Genomic DNA, 15,463 nt, shown 5'->3' with positions numbered 1-15,463 from the left:
TCTTTAAAAAATTAGTTTTAAACAATTCTGATGGGGCCTGTCCCTACTTTTCTTCCAAGAAATGCTTTAAATACACCAACAACCTCATACATAGTCTTTAGAAAGCATTTCTGGAATTCTTGTTGAAAAAATAAACTTCAGGTGTGTATTTAAGGGAAAAGTTTAAGAGTATGTATCAGATTAAAGGCATGCTTTGACATTTCTTTTTCTTGACAACTACAATGTTCTGAGAGAATAAGGCAAAGCCAGCACACGTCTGGAATGATGCTAATTTAAGGACGTCTCCCTGAGACTGCAGCTGACGCGCTGACGCTCACGGGGGGCCTTTCTCCAGGAATACAAGGGTATGAGAGGGTCGACTGCCAGTCAGCTTCGCTCCCAAACTCTGCTTTTGTCTTTCTTCCCAGGGCCAATGCAAGTTTAAAAAAATTAAAAAAAAAAAGTTAAACAATTACTAGCTGTTCACTCGCCAATAGCATTTGAAGGAGGTTTTACGCATGTTCTTTATCCCACAGATACTGTTGCGGACCCTGCCTCCTAGGATAGTGTTGTTTGAAACTCCACAGTTTTCCGTTTCACCACTACAGGGCATCACCTGATGTAACAAAGGGAGGGGAGCGAGGAAAAGTGGTCATAGTGGTCGTTTTACCGACGCCGCCCTCCTGTCCTGTGGGGTCGGCACTCTGTTATGTGCCAGAGTGTGTGCGCTCTGCTGTTAATAATAAACACTTCCCTTTTCTTTAGGACAAAACTAAGGGGTCACGACAGATGGTTGAGGTCTCCGCGAGTCAACGAAAACTTCTGATATAGCGACTCCAAAGTCAAGGTGGAAGGAGATTCGGGAAGGGTGATTTTATAATTGGGCGGAACGGGCCTTGTTTCGGGATGGGCCTCACGCCATCGGACGCCGTCTGCTGAGGAATGTCACCTGCCACTGTGTCCCCCACCAGCGGGCGTTAGTTATCGGCTGCGGCCCTAACAGTGAATCCCACCGCGCCCCCTCCCCCAATTCAGTAGACCTTCTCCCTGGGACTTCCCGAGGTACACGGCTCCCGAGTCACTTTCCAGCAGTGTGGTCGTGGGCAAGTTACCTGCTGTACGAGAGTCCCACTTCTTCACCTGTGAAGGTGGACAGAGTGACGAGACCTACAGACCTGTCTCAAACTCTTTCTAACATAGAAACTCTGCGGCTTCCATGCAGAACGCCCGTGGCAGGGGCTGGCAGGCCACAAGCTCCCGACAAACGCGAATCACTACCCTTATTACTGGGTACACACAGATACTTTCTAATCATGTTATACGCAGGGTCCGGCCCCAATAATGCCTTTTTTATGACAAAACCATAAGCTTGTCATTCTGTAACCTAACAACACCACACTCAAGCACACCCTATGACATTTCAGGTGAACTGCTCAAATTACACCTGTAAATGGTCACCCCCGTGTCACCACCCTACCAGCCGCACTCCAGCAGGCGTCACTTCTGCTGGAAGCTGCGTTCTGTTCCATCCACAACTGGATGCCGTAATCAACACCAGGCAAACCATGGTGCCTTGTACACGTGAGAAGAATATTTACTTCAGGATGTGTCGATTAAAGAAAAGTCTGGAACACACTAAATGCTCCAGGACAAGGGTCACAGAGCATGTCGTGGCCGCACCGTGGAATGCTCTGTGGCTGTCAGAAGAATGAGCAAGGCTTACGTGTGCTGACAGGAAACACTTTTGATAACATAGTTAGGTGAAGTAAGTATAGGACGCATAGTGTGACATGTAATAATAGTGAGCATTTGCAGAGTGTTTTCAATGTGCCTGAACTGCTCTAAGCACTCCCGTACAGTGCACACTAACTTGTGTATAATCGTCACAACCTTCTGAGGGACGCAATGTCATCATCTGTTTTGCAGACGAGGAAACTGGAGCCCAGAAGTTCAAGATCAACAGCCAGTAAGTGGGAAGGATGTCAGACTGCCTGCCTGTAGAATCCATGCTACTTGCCACTTCACTATAGAAATAATTACGTCTCATCGAAGTCAAAAGACTGTGTGTGGGGAAGGACACCTCTCACACGCCTGTGACCTCAGAGGAGAGTGTGGGTTTGGTGAGGGAGACGGCCAGACACAAGACTGTTCGACGAAGTCACGGGTGTTGGTCACTCCCGAGATGCCTGGCACTTGGTCCTTGAGTGTCTGGGTGGGCGTCAGACCACTGGGCTCTCGGGGGTGGGCCTGGGGGCACCTTCTCTTTCCTTCTCAGAGACCGGTGTGGTTCTCGTGGGTATGACCCTCGCCGGCAGCTCCTCGTCTTATACAACATGCGTGCTGCCCGCTTATCCTTAGGTTCTTCGATCTCTTTTGGAAAGAAAACAGCTTTTCCTCCCAGGGGACGAAGAGGAGTTATAAAACCATCCTTGTTTCATAAAAGGTTTGGAGGGCATTATTGTTTCCCTATGAACTTCTCATGGATAGAATGTACTCCTTAACACTCGTGGCTCCTAAAACACCTTGTGTAACCTTTTAAACCTGTGCTTTGTTTTAATGTCTGGAGACTAAAAAGCTCTTCAGTATTACTAAAACAATCAAGTTAAAAAATAAAGCCACACCCCCTCCTCGGGTGAACAGAGCAGCCCCGAGCTAGGGCTAAGGGGTGGCCGTGGCCAAGCCGCCCAAACTGAGTGGTCACAAAGCCCCCCAGAGGGAAGGCTGGTAATGACCTTGGGCAGCTAACTAAAGGGCTTAGGTGGCGAAACCTAAGAGCCAATCCCAGGCTCCTACTGTCCAGATTAACCCACGTTGGGAAGAGGCTGCTTGGCCGCTCTCACCGCGGGACGGCACCGAACCACCGCTGCGTCTGATGTCTGGTCAGCTGGGTCTCACATCGGAGCAGCTGGGCGGGCAGAACGTTCCGGAGCAATGGCAAAGCCTCTCTCTGCCACCTGTGGGCGGGAGGCCAACCTCCGGTTTCAGAGAAAGGGCCCGGGATCATTCAGGAGGCTAAAAGGCATGTATTTTGTTTTAAAGTCCTGGCAACACACTCCATGTATTGTTTCAAACTCATAGAGGCTTGTATTTTTCGTCTGAATTTTTTTCATACTGTAAGAGAGTAGGTAGATTGAGACTATTAAGAAGGGTAGCCACGGACAGCCTCCCCGCTTGCGTGCATCAGTCCGTCCACTTACTAAGCCTTTACTGAACACCTACTGCGCCCTGGCGCTGAGCTCCGCGCTGGGCGCGGTGATGAGGGTGGAGGAGCCCTGCTTTTGCAAAGCTGCTGGTGCGGCAGCTGAAAGCGCCGTGTCCCCGTTGCACAGGTGTGTCCGCAGGAACAGCAGCAACTGCAGAGCGGTTGTGTCCTAAGTGCTCCACACACGAGCCCCTTTATTCACTCCTCACAACTGTCCCATGAGGTGGGGGCTCTCACATAAGACGGGGTTCTGAAAGGTGCCCCCTTCCTGCTTGATGAAGGGATGCTGGGGTTGGACCCCTGGCGGCGCGGCTGCCTGAGCAGGCCCTGCCCCAGAAGCCTGACAGCATCTAATTGCCCGGAGTGTGCCCCGGAGTTTGACAACGTCGCTGATGGTGCAACACTGAATCTGTCTCCTTGAACTGATCAAACATCACCCGCTGACAGTCCATTCGTCCCCACGGTATTCTGGACCAGATCCCGCCCACTAGGCAGACGTGCCGACACGTGAAAGAACGTCAACACGCACATTCCGCATCCAAGTCCGTTAACCAGGCGAGCTGCGCTCCCTGGGAGGACAGCGACGCTCTGCAAAGTGGGTGCGAAGGGCCACTCCACCCGTCGCCCGCGCTGCGCAGAGCAGATGGTGTGCTGAGCAGGGCACCCGCCCCAGCCCTCCCGGCACCACCTGCCCTGTTCACAATCTTATCTCCCGTGTGCGGGATCCCCTTGCAGCCTGAGCATGGGGAGAACCCCTGGCTTTGCGGCCCTGAAAACGATCCCTCTGAGTAAGTGCGATTCTTTGAAAAAGCAGCAGCTGAAGAAAAGAATGAGCTGGTTGTTGGCACAGTGACCGCCGGGCTTTCTCTTTGTGCTGGGCTTCCTGGGCCGTGGACCAGGCGGTTCAGGAAACAGCCTCCGGGGAGTGGAGGCCGGACATATCCGGCCCCATCGGTGTGAAAAGCAAGCCGCTTCCCCCAACAACGCCTCTGCTCGGCCGCCCCTCTAGGTGCCAGTTAACAGAGCCCTCCCAGCCATTTCCACAATGGAGAGACTGTCACCGCCTGAGTGAGGGTGTGACAATGCCCAGCGGTCTGTGAGCTGGCAGCTCCCACGGCTTGGTGTGCTGGTTCTTGGTAGGGGCCGGGCCTCCCTGGGACCCGGGCCACATGGGCTGCCCCTTTGAAAGCACCCACTGCCCAGGGAGGGCGGGGGGGTCTGTGCCTGGCTGTTGTGTATCTGCTTCCCTGCGTCCTCAGGAAAGCCTCTGGCGATCGGGGCCCCCATTCACCACGGTGTCTTTAGTGCCCTGGCCAGCCCTTGCCCAGCAGTAGGGACGTTCCGTGTAGTGGGAATATCCCCGCACAGCGCCCCGCCCGCCCGGCCCATCTCAGCAAGTATTTCCGATGCGTGCACATCGGCACACGGAGTGTTCCCCGCGTCTGTGTCAGCAGGATCGAGATCTACCCCTCAGGAGGGATGACCGACATACTTTATTTCTGGAGAAGTGCAAAGGGAAGTTTTGTCTCTCTTTTTAAGTGCTTCAAACTGTTACAAATGGCCCGAAGAAATGAGGCAGCTCTCGCGTCAGCTACATTTTCTAATCCAGAGCAGATGATTGCTGCAGTATCGAAGGTTCGCTGGTTTTACCAGCCGCTGTCATTTGTATCTCCGCAGACCAGTAGCAAGGTTCCTCACGTCATGTAAAAGGTTTAGGCCAATTACAAAACGGCCTGTGTGTCGTAAAAACTAGGAGTAAAAGGGGAAAAAAGAGATTCAGCGGTTTGCCTCTGTGAGGACAAAGGGCAGCGTGAGTCCACCTGTGTCCTGTGACCGCTGGTCTTTGGGCAAAGAAAACCAGTAAGTTTCTTGTTTCTACGCCGACCAGTTGGTATGTCCACAGTGTCAGGAAACAGTACCTGTACTCCACGCTTCCGCCTTGATTTTCAAAATTCTAATACCGTAAAAGGAGAGGCTGTCATCTGTTTCGTAGTGCATTTTAGGAAGTCCGTGTTTTCCACGGCAGAGGGCGCGTGGCTGAGATTTACTGAACGGCCACCCTCCAAGTTCACTGTCGTGTTGCCAAGACTCCGTGTTCCGCCCGTGGCAGCTTTGGGTCTGTCATCTGTTCCTTTGCGCTTTCTGACGTCAGTAAAAGTGAACACACAAGCCCTCTGTTGCTGCCGATCGTTAGGAATGTCCGATGCTCACAACAACGCTTATTAAGAGATCTTTTCTAACGATTCCGTCTCTTACATATTTTATTTTTATTGCATACATCTTAGAAATCTCAAGCTTACAAACCCTGGAGTCCAGTATGTGAGCAGCGGCTTCTGATTTATGTGGTTTTTAGTGCTCCCCTGGAATTCGTCCGGGACCGAGCCCCCGAGGTTCTCGTAAACACTGTGTTTTCGTGATGACGGATGAGCACTCTTGACCCTCTGAATCCACGAGATGCTGTCCCACAGCCGGTGGCCCCTGGGAGCCAAGCAGGAGGTGCTGCCCCAAAGAGACAAAGCAAATGCAGGCCGGCATCTGCCTGTGAGGATGGCCAAGGGGTCAGCCTGGTGCCTCCCTTGGGGAGCGCCTTACGCCAGGCCCTTCACTGAACGATGAGGGAAGAACCAGGCTGCTCCGGGTCCAAATGAAGCGCCAGCCCCAGCAGCACGCTCTCTTAGCGATCCTTCTGTAGCAGACGCGCGAAGTTCCACGGCTCAGTAATCCACGCTTTCCACCCTCTCCTTTCTCCTAGTTCTCGCACACCCTGCCAGTCTCAGGCTGGGGACATCGGAGGCAGCACAGACCTCGGTCTCACTCCAGGGACGTCACTTAGCATGTGCGGAGGAGACCTGCCGCCCAGGCCCCCTGGGCACCTTGCAGGGGGCTTGACCTCAGCCTGTTCAGACGGCATTTCTCCGCTTTTCCAACTTCCTTTCCGTAGATGGGGCCTCATCTCCGGTCTCGAACGGCCCCTCCATTCTTTGAACCAACCAGTTCCACGTGTTTTTCCAGTCCCCCTCTGCTCCCCTCCAAGTCGGGTTTTCCGAGGCAGTGGGCCCTTTGCAGCCTCACTTTCTTCGCCCTGCGTCTCTGCTTCCCTTTCCGGCTCCAGTTCTATTCACTTTCACTGCTGTCGAGCTGGTAACCTCGAAACACCACTCCGATGAGGCCGTTACTGGTGGTTTTTAGCCAGAAAAGAGGAGCAACGGGAACTAGATGCTGTGCTTCATACACCGGCAAGCAGGAGCCTGGGAGCTTCACAACCCAGGGGGCCACAGCGTCCCTCCGAGAGGCTGGCACTCCCCCCTTCCCCCTGCCAGCACCAGACTTGGGGAGGGGTTGGGGAAGGCAGACGAGTTCTCCATAGAAGTCAGAATGGTGCAGGGGGAGGTCTCGGACCAAAGTCGCCAGTCTGCCTGCCCTGGGGAGGGAAGGGACTGGCTGGGAAGTGGGCCCACCCACAGCATGTAAAAGTTGGGGAAAGCACCTGGTCTACCCTACACCCAAAACTAATAGAGTCCCAAGGAAATAAAGAAGCTCTCTCTGTCTCTCTCAGGGCCTTGAAAACTCCTGTGCAGTAAGCAGTCCAGGTAGTAACATGACTCCGTTTCCGGTGAGGAACGCACGTCCAGGGAGAAAAGGGGCTGAGCAAGAGTCCTGGACCAGGAAGCAGCAAAAGTGTAGCTACAGCCAGGTCTCCTAACGTCTGACCCAGGAAGCCGGGCACTCAGTCTTTCTGGGAAAAGATGGCCTGGCCAGGCTGGTTTGCCCCCTGCTCCCCAGAGCCAGCCTGGCTCTCCCGATCCCGGAATGCTCTGCCGTGTTCTCCAGTCACCTAAATCCTCTCTGCCTGTTGAAGCTGTTTATCCATCGTTCCTTCTCCGACTCACACCACTCTGTCTTGCCTCCTCTTCACCGTTTCACACTGTGGGAATAAATTATTCTTCTTTAACCTTCTCTGTGCTCAGCTTTTCTCCAGGATTTTAAGCATCCTGGCTGATGTCTCAAATGTCTTCACAGTCCCCACCTATCACTTAGTAGGTGCACAGCAGACACTGGCTGCGTGGTGTGCATGGTGCTTGAGAGAGGTTTTCTTAAATGGCCAGGCACTCCACACACCCAGCCTCACTTCATTTCATTTTTGGGAGTGCTGTGGTGTCGACACCATTACCTTTAATGCCCTTCACACGTGGAAACCCGGGTATAACGTCCATCATTCTGTGAACTCTCGCACTGCCTCGAGGGTAAGTCGCCCTGAGCACCGCTGACTCCCAGCGAATCCTCGGTATCGCCGACCACCCCAACAGCCCATGGGCGGCTGCCCTGATGAAATTCACTCCACAGCCGGAATCTCTCTTTTCAATTTCCCGATTTTTAATGTTGCTCTAACTCGAGTGCCCTAAATACAAAATGTAATTTTGTATTTGGCTCTTCCTCACAAGGACCAGCCTGGTGTGAGTTAACTTCTGGCTTTGCTTTGCACACCGCACAGCAGGTTCCCTTCCCCATGGGTCTCCCCACCCGCCCAGAGAAGGCTTTTCTGATGTAAATGAGCTTTTGCTGAAATGAGTCCCATTCACACGCAGGGCTCCCCAGGCTGCCCCTGCCCGCCCCTGGCTCCTATCAGAAGGTAACTTTTCCAGGTGGTCAAGGAAGAAGCTAAAACCCCCGTGAGCAGTCACACAAAAGCTGGTTCAGTATTTAATTAACTTCCAAGGACTGACAGCAAAGATCAGTGAAATATTACTAGCACTGCCCTAATACTCTTCCTCACAAACGAATACTCTAGCATTAAATTGTGGCCTTTATGGGGGTACCGAGGACCACAGACACTGGTGAAGGGTACGTAGGTCATCAGCACAGAACAGAGCACGGTTCTCTTCTCAGTGTGTTGCTCATCTGTGCTCTTGCTAAATCCCTTTCGAACACAGAAAGGATTTTAGCTGTTTCTTAAAGACATGGCACAGATTTTCTCAGGACATACTTCTGTATTTCAAGCCCTTGCTTTACTCCCCTACTGCTAAGGGTTGGTGGGCACAGAGAAAACGGCTGGTCCCTACCTGAGATCTTCAGACGCTCACATCTAAGATAAGTTGGTCCGGCTGGGGGTTGTCCGCCCTGTGGTCACTGAAAAGTCACCTTCAAATTTCGCCAAAGAGTAATTTAGCTTTGGAGAATCAATCAACTCTCAAAAATTCAGATTTCTGTAAGTTACACTGTTACAAGGATTTACCTCTTTTTCGTCATGAAAGAGCCGGTTGGTTGCTGTGTCCTCGGTGCCCCCACCTCCACGCATGGAACGGAACCACACGGGCAACGAGCACCGGAGAGGCACGTGGGGGGTTCACCCACATGGGAAGCAGGCTTGAACACCCCCCTCTCCAATCCCAAACCTCCCAGTGATCGAAACACTGAAACAATACCCCCCACCATGCCGACGCTGACCTGTATTGGGTTACTCTTTTCTAGGTTCCACGCACAGGGCTTCCCTCCAGTTAATCTTAAGGATTCACCGTAGCCGAGTGACGAAGTGCATTTACTCTGAGCGTAGTAGGCCTGCACTTAGGACACACGTCCTCAGCTTCACACCTGTGTGATCTCCAGCAAGTTTCCCCGGCGCCTCTCTGTCCAGGTTTCCCACCCAGCAGATGAAGAAGAAGACGTCTACTCCACGGAGTTGTTGGAGGCTTAACTGGCACCTCACGGCAAGTCCTTGGCACACAGTCAGTGCTCCAAGGTGACGGCTGTTCGCAGGGCACCTGTCTTGTGGCTCAAGAATGGAATTTGGCTTCCTCCGCACACACTGGTCCTTCTTTCTCCGCTCCATAATGAACCAGCGAACGCCTGCGCAGACAGACCTTCCTGGGAAGCCGCGGTGCTTTCGTGCACACACTGGGCACGCGACAGGCCAGCTACCATCGGGCGATGTCAACTTCCATAACAAAAAAGTGCAGGTAAAATCACCACCTCATTTTACTCACGGAAATGGCGCTTTAGAGACATTAACAAAACTTGACCAAAACGCTAGTAACAAGTGTTGGCGAGAACAGGGAGAAAAGGGACCCTCGTGCACTGGTGAAGAGATCTGAAATGCTAATTCGAAAACCTATCTGCACCCGGTGTTCACTGCAGCGTTGTGTACAACAGCCAACGTGTGAGAGGGACCTGAGAGCCCACTGGGAGACGGCGGGTACGGACGAAGCCGTGCCTGTATACCGTGGGACATGACTTGGCCAGACCAAAGAATAAAATCTGGCTGTTTACAACCACTCAGATGCACCCGGAGGGTGTTATGGCATGTGAAGTAAGTCAGAGGAGACACGTAAGATATGACTTTACTTACCTACGGGATGTGAAAGATAAAGTAAAGGAATAAGCCAGGCAGAATCAAATCCACAGACAGACCCAAAGAGGATGGGAGGGTAAAGATGGGAGCAGATCGACACCCACCAGTGGCCAGTGACAGAAATGGCCAGAGGGATGTAGTGCGGAGTCTTGGGAACACCGTCAATACCATGGCAGTAACTGCGTGGTGCTGGAGGGGCGCTCGACTTTCGGGGCTGCACTCGGTAAGGGACACACAGGTAAGATTCGGCAATTCCACCTGGAACTACTTGGAGAAAACAAAACTGACCCAGCCTCACTGCGGCTGTCTTTACAACGGCCACGGCGTGGAAACCACCGACGTGTGCACAGGTGGAGGAATGGGTTACAACGTGTGGCACGGACGTACAGCGGGAGACTATTCATTCAAAGAGACACACGGAGCTCCTTCCCAGGGCGGCTACATGGATGGACCCGGAGGGCACGACGCCCAGTCAGGTAAGACTGGGCAAGACGCTTGCCGCATGATCTCGTGTGTATGTGGAATCTAAACAGGAAGCACAGCCGATAAACACGGAGGAGAGACGTGGTTCCCAGAGGCAGGGGCCGGGGGGTGGGCGCCACGGGCAAAGCAGGTTAAAAAGGCACAAACTTCCAGTTATAAAACAAACAAGCCCTGGGAATGTGTGGGCAGCGTGGAGGTTGTGAGTTAATAACGCTGTTTCACATGTTGCAAAGTTGCTGGTCCTTGCTAATAATATTTAACAGTTACTAAATCTTAGAGGTTCTCTTCACAAGAAAAAAAAGGTTTTTTTGGAACTCTGTGCTGATGGACAGGAACTAGACTTAAGTGCAAAAATATCAAATCAATTGACTTTAATAAACATTTTTGCTGTGACTTTATTTTCCTCATCTGCACCCCACAGCAGTCATGTGGGGAAGATTTTTCCCCAACAAAACAAACTGAAACAAAGCAATCATTAACTCTATTTTAAGTCTTAAAATGAAATCTACCTATATCTTTTCATCTTAATAGAAATAGAAGGAGAGCCCCGAGGGGCATTTAGAGGGATCAGTAGTTCTGTTTCAGCTGACCTGCGAAATGCTGGCTTCCTTCCTTCCTTTTTTTTTTTTAAGATTTTATTTATTTATTGTTAGAGGGGAAGGAAAGGAGAGAGGGAGAGAAATATCAATGTATGGTTGCCTCTCATGCGTCCCCTGCTGGGAACTGGCCTATAACCCAGGCATGTGGCCTGACTGGGAATCGAACCTCGATCCTCTGGTTCGCAGGCCCTCGCTCAATCCACTGAGCTACCAGCCAGGGCTGGCCTCCTTTCTTGAGGGCCACTGAATTTAAAACAAAACTTCTGTGTTTACTTACATCCAAAATGGAATTGCGTACTGAACTGAAAAACTAAAGCAACATTTAAATATACTCGAGTAGTTTATGCATGCCGGAGATAATACATGTTAAGGCAAAAACTTCCGGAGCTTTAAGATGATTTCAGGTGAAAGTGTTTTGACCTTCGTCCAGCTTTTCCTGAACCAAAGACACATCACACTGGCTCCGCCCTCTCACCCTCCGTGAGGAAAATTCAAGGGGGAGAAGGAACAGTCGGCACCCTGGGCCTCCTATCTGCTGGCTGCTCTCACTTCTCTCCAGATCCATCCCCCCTTCCTTCCCGGTCTCTCCTTCCTCCGGAGAAGCAGCGAACCAATCTCCTGAACTGGGAAACTATTCGGTGGAGGGATTATGGCGCGGAAGTTTCCCTTCCCTCTGGAAGAGTGGCCTCCCTCGCCCCTCATTTTGGGAGCACCGAGGTGCCTGCTGAACTGACTTCCCCATAAATTTATTACCCGTCTAGTTATTCACATCACAGCCTGTCGGATGCGTTTCTTTGGAAAGTGAGTTCCAACCCTGAGATTTAACTGACAAAACAAAAGCTTTAAGAGCAAAACAAAACAAAACAAAACAAAACAGATTTAATTGATCCAAATGGCTTCAATTCTGCACCATGAAACTTTAAGTTTCATCAGCTGATGGTAAACGGCGTCACACAGAGGGAGAAACCGCCCAGGTGTGAGGTTTGCCCTTTAAAAACATTAAATTAAGACAAATTGTTGGTTGCAGCCCACGTGAGACTTCATCGCACGCTACCACCCAGCGTGGAGTCACTCTGCACGGGGCCATCTCACCCACGGCGCGAGGGCTGCCTGGCAGGAGGAGGCCTTTCCAGGGAACCAGTACTTACCGTCATCTTTGTCGGGGACAATCGTCACCCGAGCCCCCGGGAACTCGGACCCGATTCTCCCGCCCATGGGCATGCTCAGAAGGACCCGGAAGGCCTCCTCCTCCTCATACAGGGAGTCATCGATGATCACGACCCGGCATGCTTTCTCACGCTCGTCCTTGTCAAAGCGGATGACACTGGTGTGGTCCTCAGGCCTCGAGATGTAATCGGAGTAGGACAGCACCGAGGTGGGCACGGTGCCGGTCGCCGAGCCTGGACGCAGGGAGAGGGCGACAGTGTTGGACCCTGACCCCGTCCAGAGACAACAGCCACAGGCAGCGTTGTGACGGTCAGTTACTGTCTGTGAATGCCCCTGGACACTGGCCTGGCACCGAGGGTCAACTTCCCCATGGCCTCAAACCTAGGACAAACAGTCCATTTCAAATGCTCCCTTTTTTTTAAACACTTATTTTCAGGCAGAGGGGACATGAAGGAGAAAGGGAGGGAGAGAAACATCCATGTGTGGTGGCCTCTTGTGCGCCCCCTACTGGGGAACCTGGCCCACAACCCAGGCATGTTCTCTGACTGGGAATCGAACCGGCGACCCTGTGATTTGCAGGCTGGTGCTCAGTCCACTGAGCTGCACCAGCCAGGGCTCAAATGTCTTCTCTACTTCCTGCCATGGTCTCTTGGAGCAACCGGGTGAAACAGAACAACAGCTTCTGCGAATCAGCGCGCGCTGTGCCTGCAGCTGTGTCAGGCCTCATGGACCCTCTCAACCACTCTGCTCTCTTGGGCTTTATGCGCCTGGTGACTGGGGCTTAAAGAAGTTAAACTCCCCGCTCCGGGACCCCCAGCGGAAGGCGGACACCGTGGGGTCTCGGGCTGTGGCCGCCCTCCTGCACCTTCCCACGCAGCTGGAGGAGTGTCGGCCCAGACGGCAACATCGTAGATGGCTCTTTCTTCCACAATCCCAGGAAGCCCCCTTGACTAACGAACACTATACACTCATTTTAAATTCGTGCCACGTAAAATCAACTTTGAGAGGGCGCTTGCCCATCAGCAAAACAAATACCCTGAAACTGATGATGGTGAATTTCTGATTAGTTTACCATTAGTTTCTTTCCTTGGGTTCCCATTTCTCTGACACTTTGTTTTGCTTTCCTTTATTTTTAAATGAGGTTGTGAGCAGCCTTGGGTGGGGGAGGGGCTTCAAGTTCACGGGATCTGCAGCGCATTTGATACTAGAGTGAGCGACTGAGCAGATCAGATATTTCTGAGCAAGCGGCGGCTGAACCCTTCGCTGTTTTTATCTTTTCTCACAAAACTTATAAAATAAAATGCTCCCCTCGCGGCCGAGGCCGTGTCTACAATGTGTTAAAGAGGCTTCCTGGAACCTGGGGGGCATTTCACGCTACCTTGCTGCGTGTAACAGACCACCATCAGCTCCTGGCTCGCGTCCCCGCTCCTCCTGACGGGGACCCACAGCTCGCCGACGTCTTCCTCCACCGAGTACTCAGACTGCGGAATAAACACAGTGGATTCTAAGGAGAGAACACAGTCATGGTCGTGTTACTTGTGTCTGAGCTTCTTCTCTCGGAAACAATCCCTGCAAATTAAAGCGTCTGCAAGGGCTGATTTCTCCCCCTTTCGTCTGTTAGGATAACCCTGTGCCGGGGGAAGGGAGAGGGGAGTCGGTATACAGCACGCGGGGCCCTGGCCAGTGAACTCCTCACCCAGAAATAAAACCCAAGATCACGTCTCCTCCAGAAATCGTTTTCTTCCCATCAGCAGGTGCTGCCGGCCCACGTCCTCCGACCCCAGCTTTGCTCCCTGGGCACGAAGCCACCCTCCGCACCGAGCGCCCACATCAGAGTTGGAGGAGACCTCCCCGGTCTCACTGTGCCGCCCCTTACTGCACCGACGGGGAAACGCCGGCTCACAGATTTGAATTTATTTGTCAAGGACTTGTCCTGGTCAGTCAGGATGAAAGCCCAGATCTTGTTAGATCTACGAGATCAGTTCTTTTCACCCCAAATGTGTCCCTTTTGGATGATTAAAACATAGTAACGCGTTGTTCGACACTTGGTTTCCTTCTTTGTTGCTTTTTAAAAATAACCGTTCCTTTATTTGGAGGTGGAGGTCGGCCACGCTGCTGCTCACGGCTGGGAGGGGCCCCTGGGTGGTGAGCTAAGCCCTCCTCCACCTTCCTGGTCCGGGATCGGGCTAAGGGGAACTACATCACAGGGTCCCCCATGCTCTGGCTTCCTCTGGGCCAGCCAAGGGGGGCCCGGCAGGACTCGGGGGCTGGACAAGAGTGGAGAGAGGTTGCCGTTCATCTTCCCGACCCCCCTGAGGGCCCCCGAGTGAGCCGCACGCCCCAGGGGAAGGTTACAGTGCCCGCTGGTCACCTGGCTCCCACCCGGTAACCTTTCCTTCCCCCCTGACCCAGTGGTCACTAACTGTGGGACACAGCCCATGGCCCCCCCATCCTTCCCCCCACCTCTGTGCACAATGTGCTTTAAAATTCTTTTCGCATCACTCATGTTGAGTGCGGGCTTGTGTTCTCCTGGGACTCACACCCATGCACCCACTTGAAAAACGACATGAATAAGAAACTCAGGGATATAAGATCTCACAACTAATTATTCACTCATCAAACGCTGACTGGGTGAGCCCTGCTTGCCAGATGCTGGGTGACACACAGGGAGGGGACAGGGAGGCAAATAAAACCCCTGGTCTCGTTTTCACTCTCTCAGGGGTGGAGAGGGGAGAGAAAACAAACAGAAATGACACTGTCTGGAGGTGACAGCTGACACGAAGACAGCGCACTGTGGCGGGGCACACCGGTGAGTGGGCCAGGTCACACGGGAAAGTCAGGGGAAGGAAGACCTCGGGGAGCCGCTCTGTGTGAGTGACAGGGAACCGGGGCTGAACCGTGGAAGGGGCCTCAGGCCAGGCAGTGCTGGGCGGGTGCAAGGAGCAGGCAGGAGTGGGCTGGGTGGTGGGAGCAGAGTGGGCGAGGGGGCGAGGNTGTGGCGGGGCACACCGGTGAGTGGGCCAGGTCACACGGGAAAGTCATGGGTAGGAAGACCTCGGGGAGCCGCTCTGTGTGAGTGACAGGGAACCGGGGCTGAACCGTGGAAGGGGCCTCAGGCCAGGCAGTGCTGGGCGGGTGCAAGGAGCAGGCAGGAGTGGGCTGGGTGGTGGGAGCAGAGTGGGCGAGGGGGCGAGGGCGGGGACCAGGGCTGGGTGGCTGCTGGGCACGTCTCCCAGAGCCTCCGGGGCTGCCAGAAGGACTTGGTGTTTGCTCAGAGGAAGGTGCTGGGGAAACAGAGACCACCCAATGGGACCACCACAAGCAAAAGGCGTGCGTTCAGTTTGCTGCAGCTGCGGAGTCAGCCACTGTCAATCTCGGCTCCGGCAGAGGCTCAAAGGTGGGTAGAAGAGCAAGGAAGCTTTGGTGCGGAGCAGAGGGGGCGTCAGGGCCCCCCGCGTGCAGGCTGCTGACTGGGGGAGTAGCCCCTGTGATTGGAGGGTCTCGGCAGAAAGTGAGGACAGGAGTGAAGGAAGCTGCCACTTCCTGACCAAGCCCTGACCCTTTGGGACCGATCACTGCACAGGTGTGGCTGGGCCCCCCAGGAGCTGGGGGCTGTGGGTCAGAGTTGTGTTTTAATGTGCGGTCTGTGCCTGTTTGTACACCCAGCCTCTCAGCACAAAAGCACAA

The 15,463-nt window shown here is 53.2% G+C and overlaps 1 protein-coding gene across 2 annotated transcripts in view; it reads right to left on the bottom strand.

The window, feature by feature from the left end:
- FREM2 (FRAS1 related extracellular matrix 2) overlaps positions 1-15,463 on the bottom strand; it is a 101,829-nt gene that overhangs the window by 33,088 nt on the left and 53,278 nt on the right. For both annotated transcript variants that reach the window (XM_037057689.1, XM_037057690.1), the window contains exons 5-6: positions 13,155-13,280; positions 11,758-12,009 (exon numbers count right to left, since the gene is read on the bottom strand). In XM_037057689.1, coding sequence (XP_036913584.1) covers positions 11,758-12,009; positions 13,155-13,280 — 378 coding nt within the window. The remainder of the gene's footprint in view (positions 1-11,757; positions 12,010-13,154; positions 13,281-15,463) is intronic.

The sequence above is a fragment of the Sturnira hondurensis genome, unplaced genomic scaffold (genome assembly GCF_014824575.4).
Source record: "Sturnira hondurensis isolate 20B ecotype Veracruz unplaced genomic scaffold, ASM1482457v3 Scaffold0009719, whole genome shotgun sequence".
Classification (NCBI taxonomy): domain Eukaryota; kingdom Metazoa; phylum Chordata; class Mammalia; order Chiroptera; family Phyllostomidae; genus Sturnira; species Sturnira hondurensis.
This window is presented reverse-complemented; position numbering and strand designations above follow the sequence as displayed.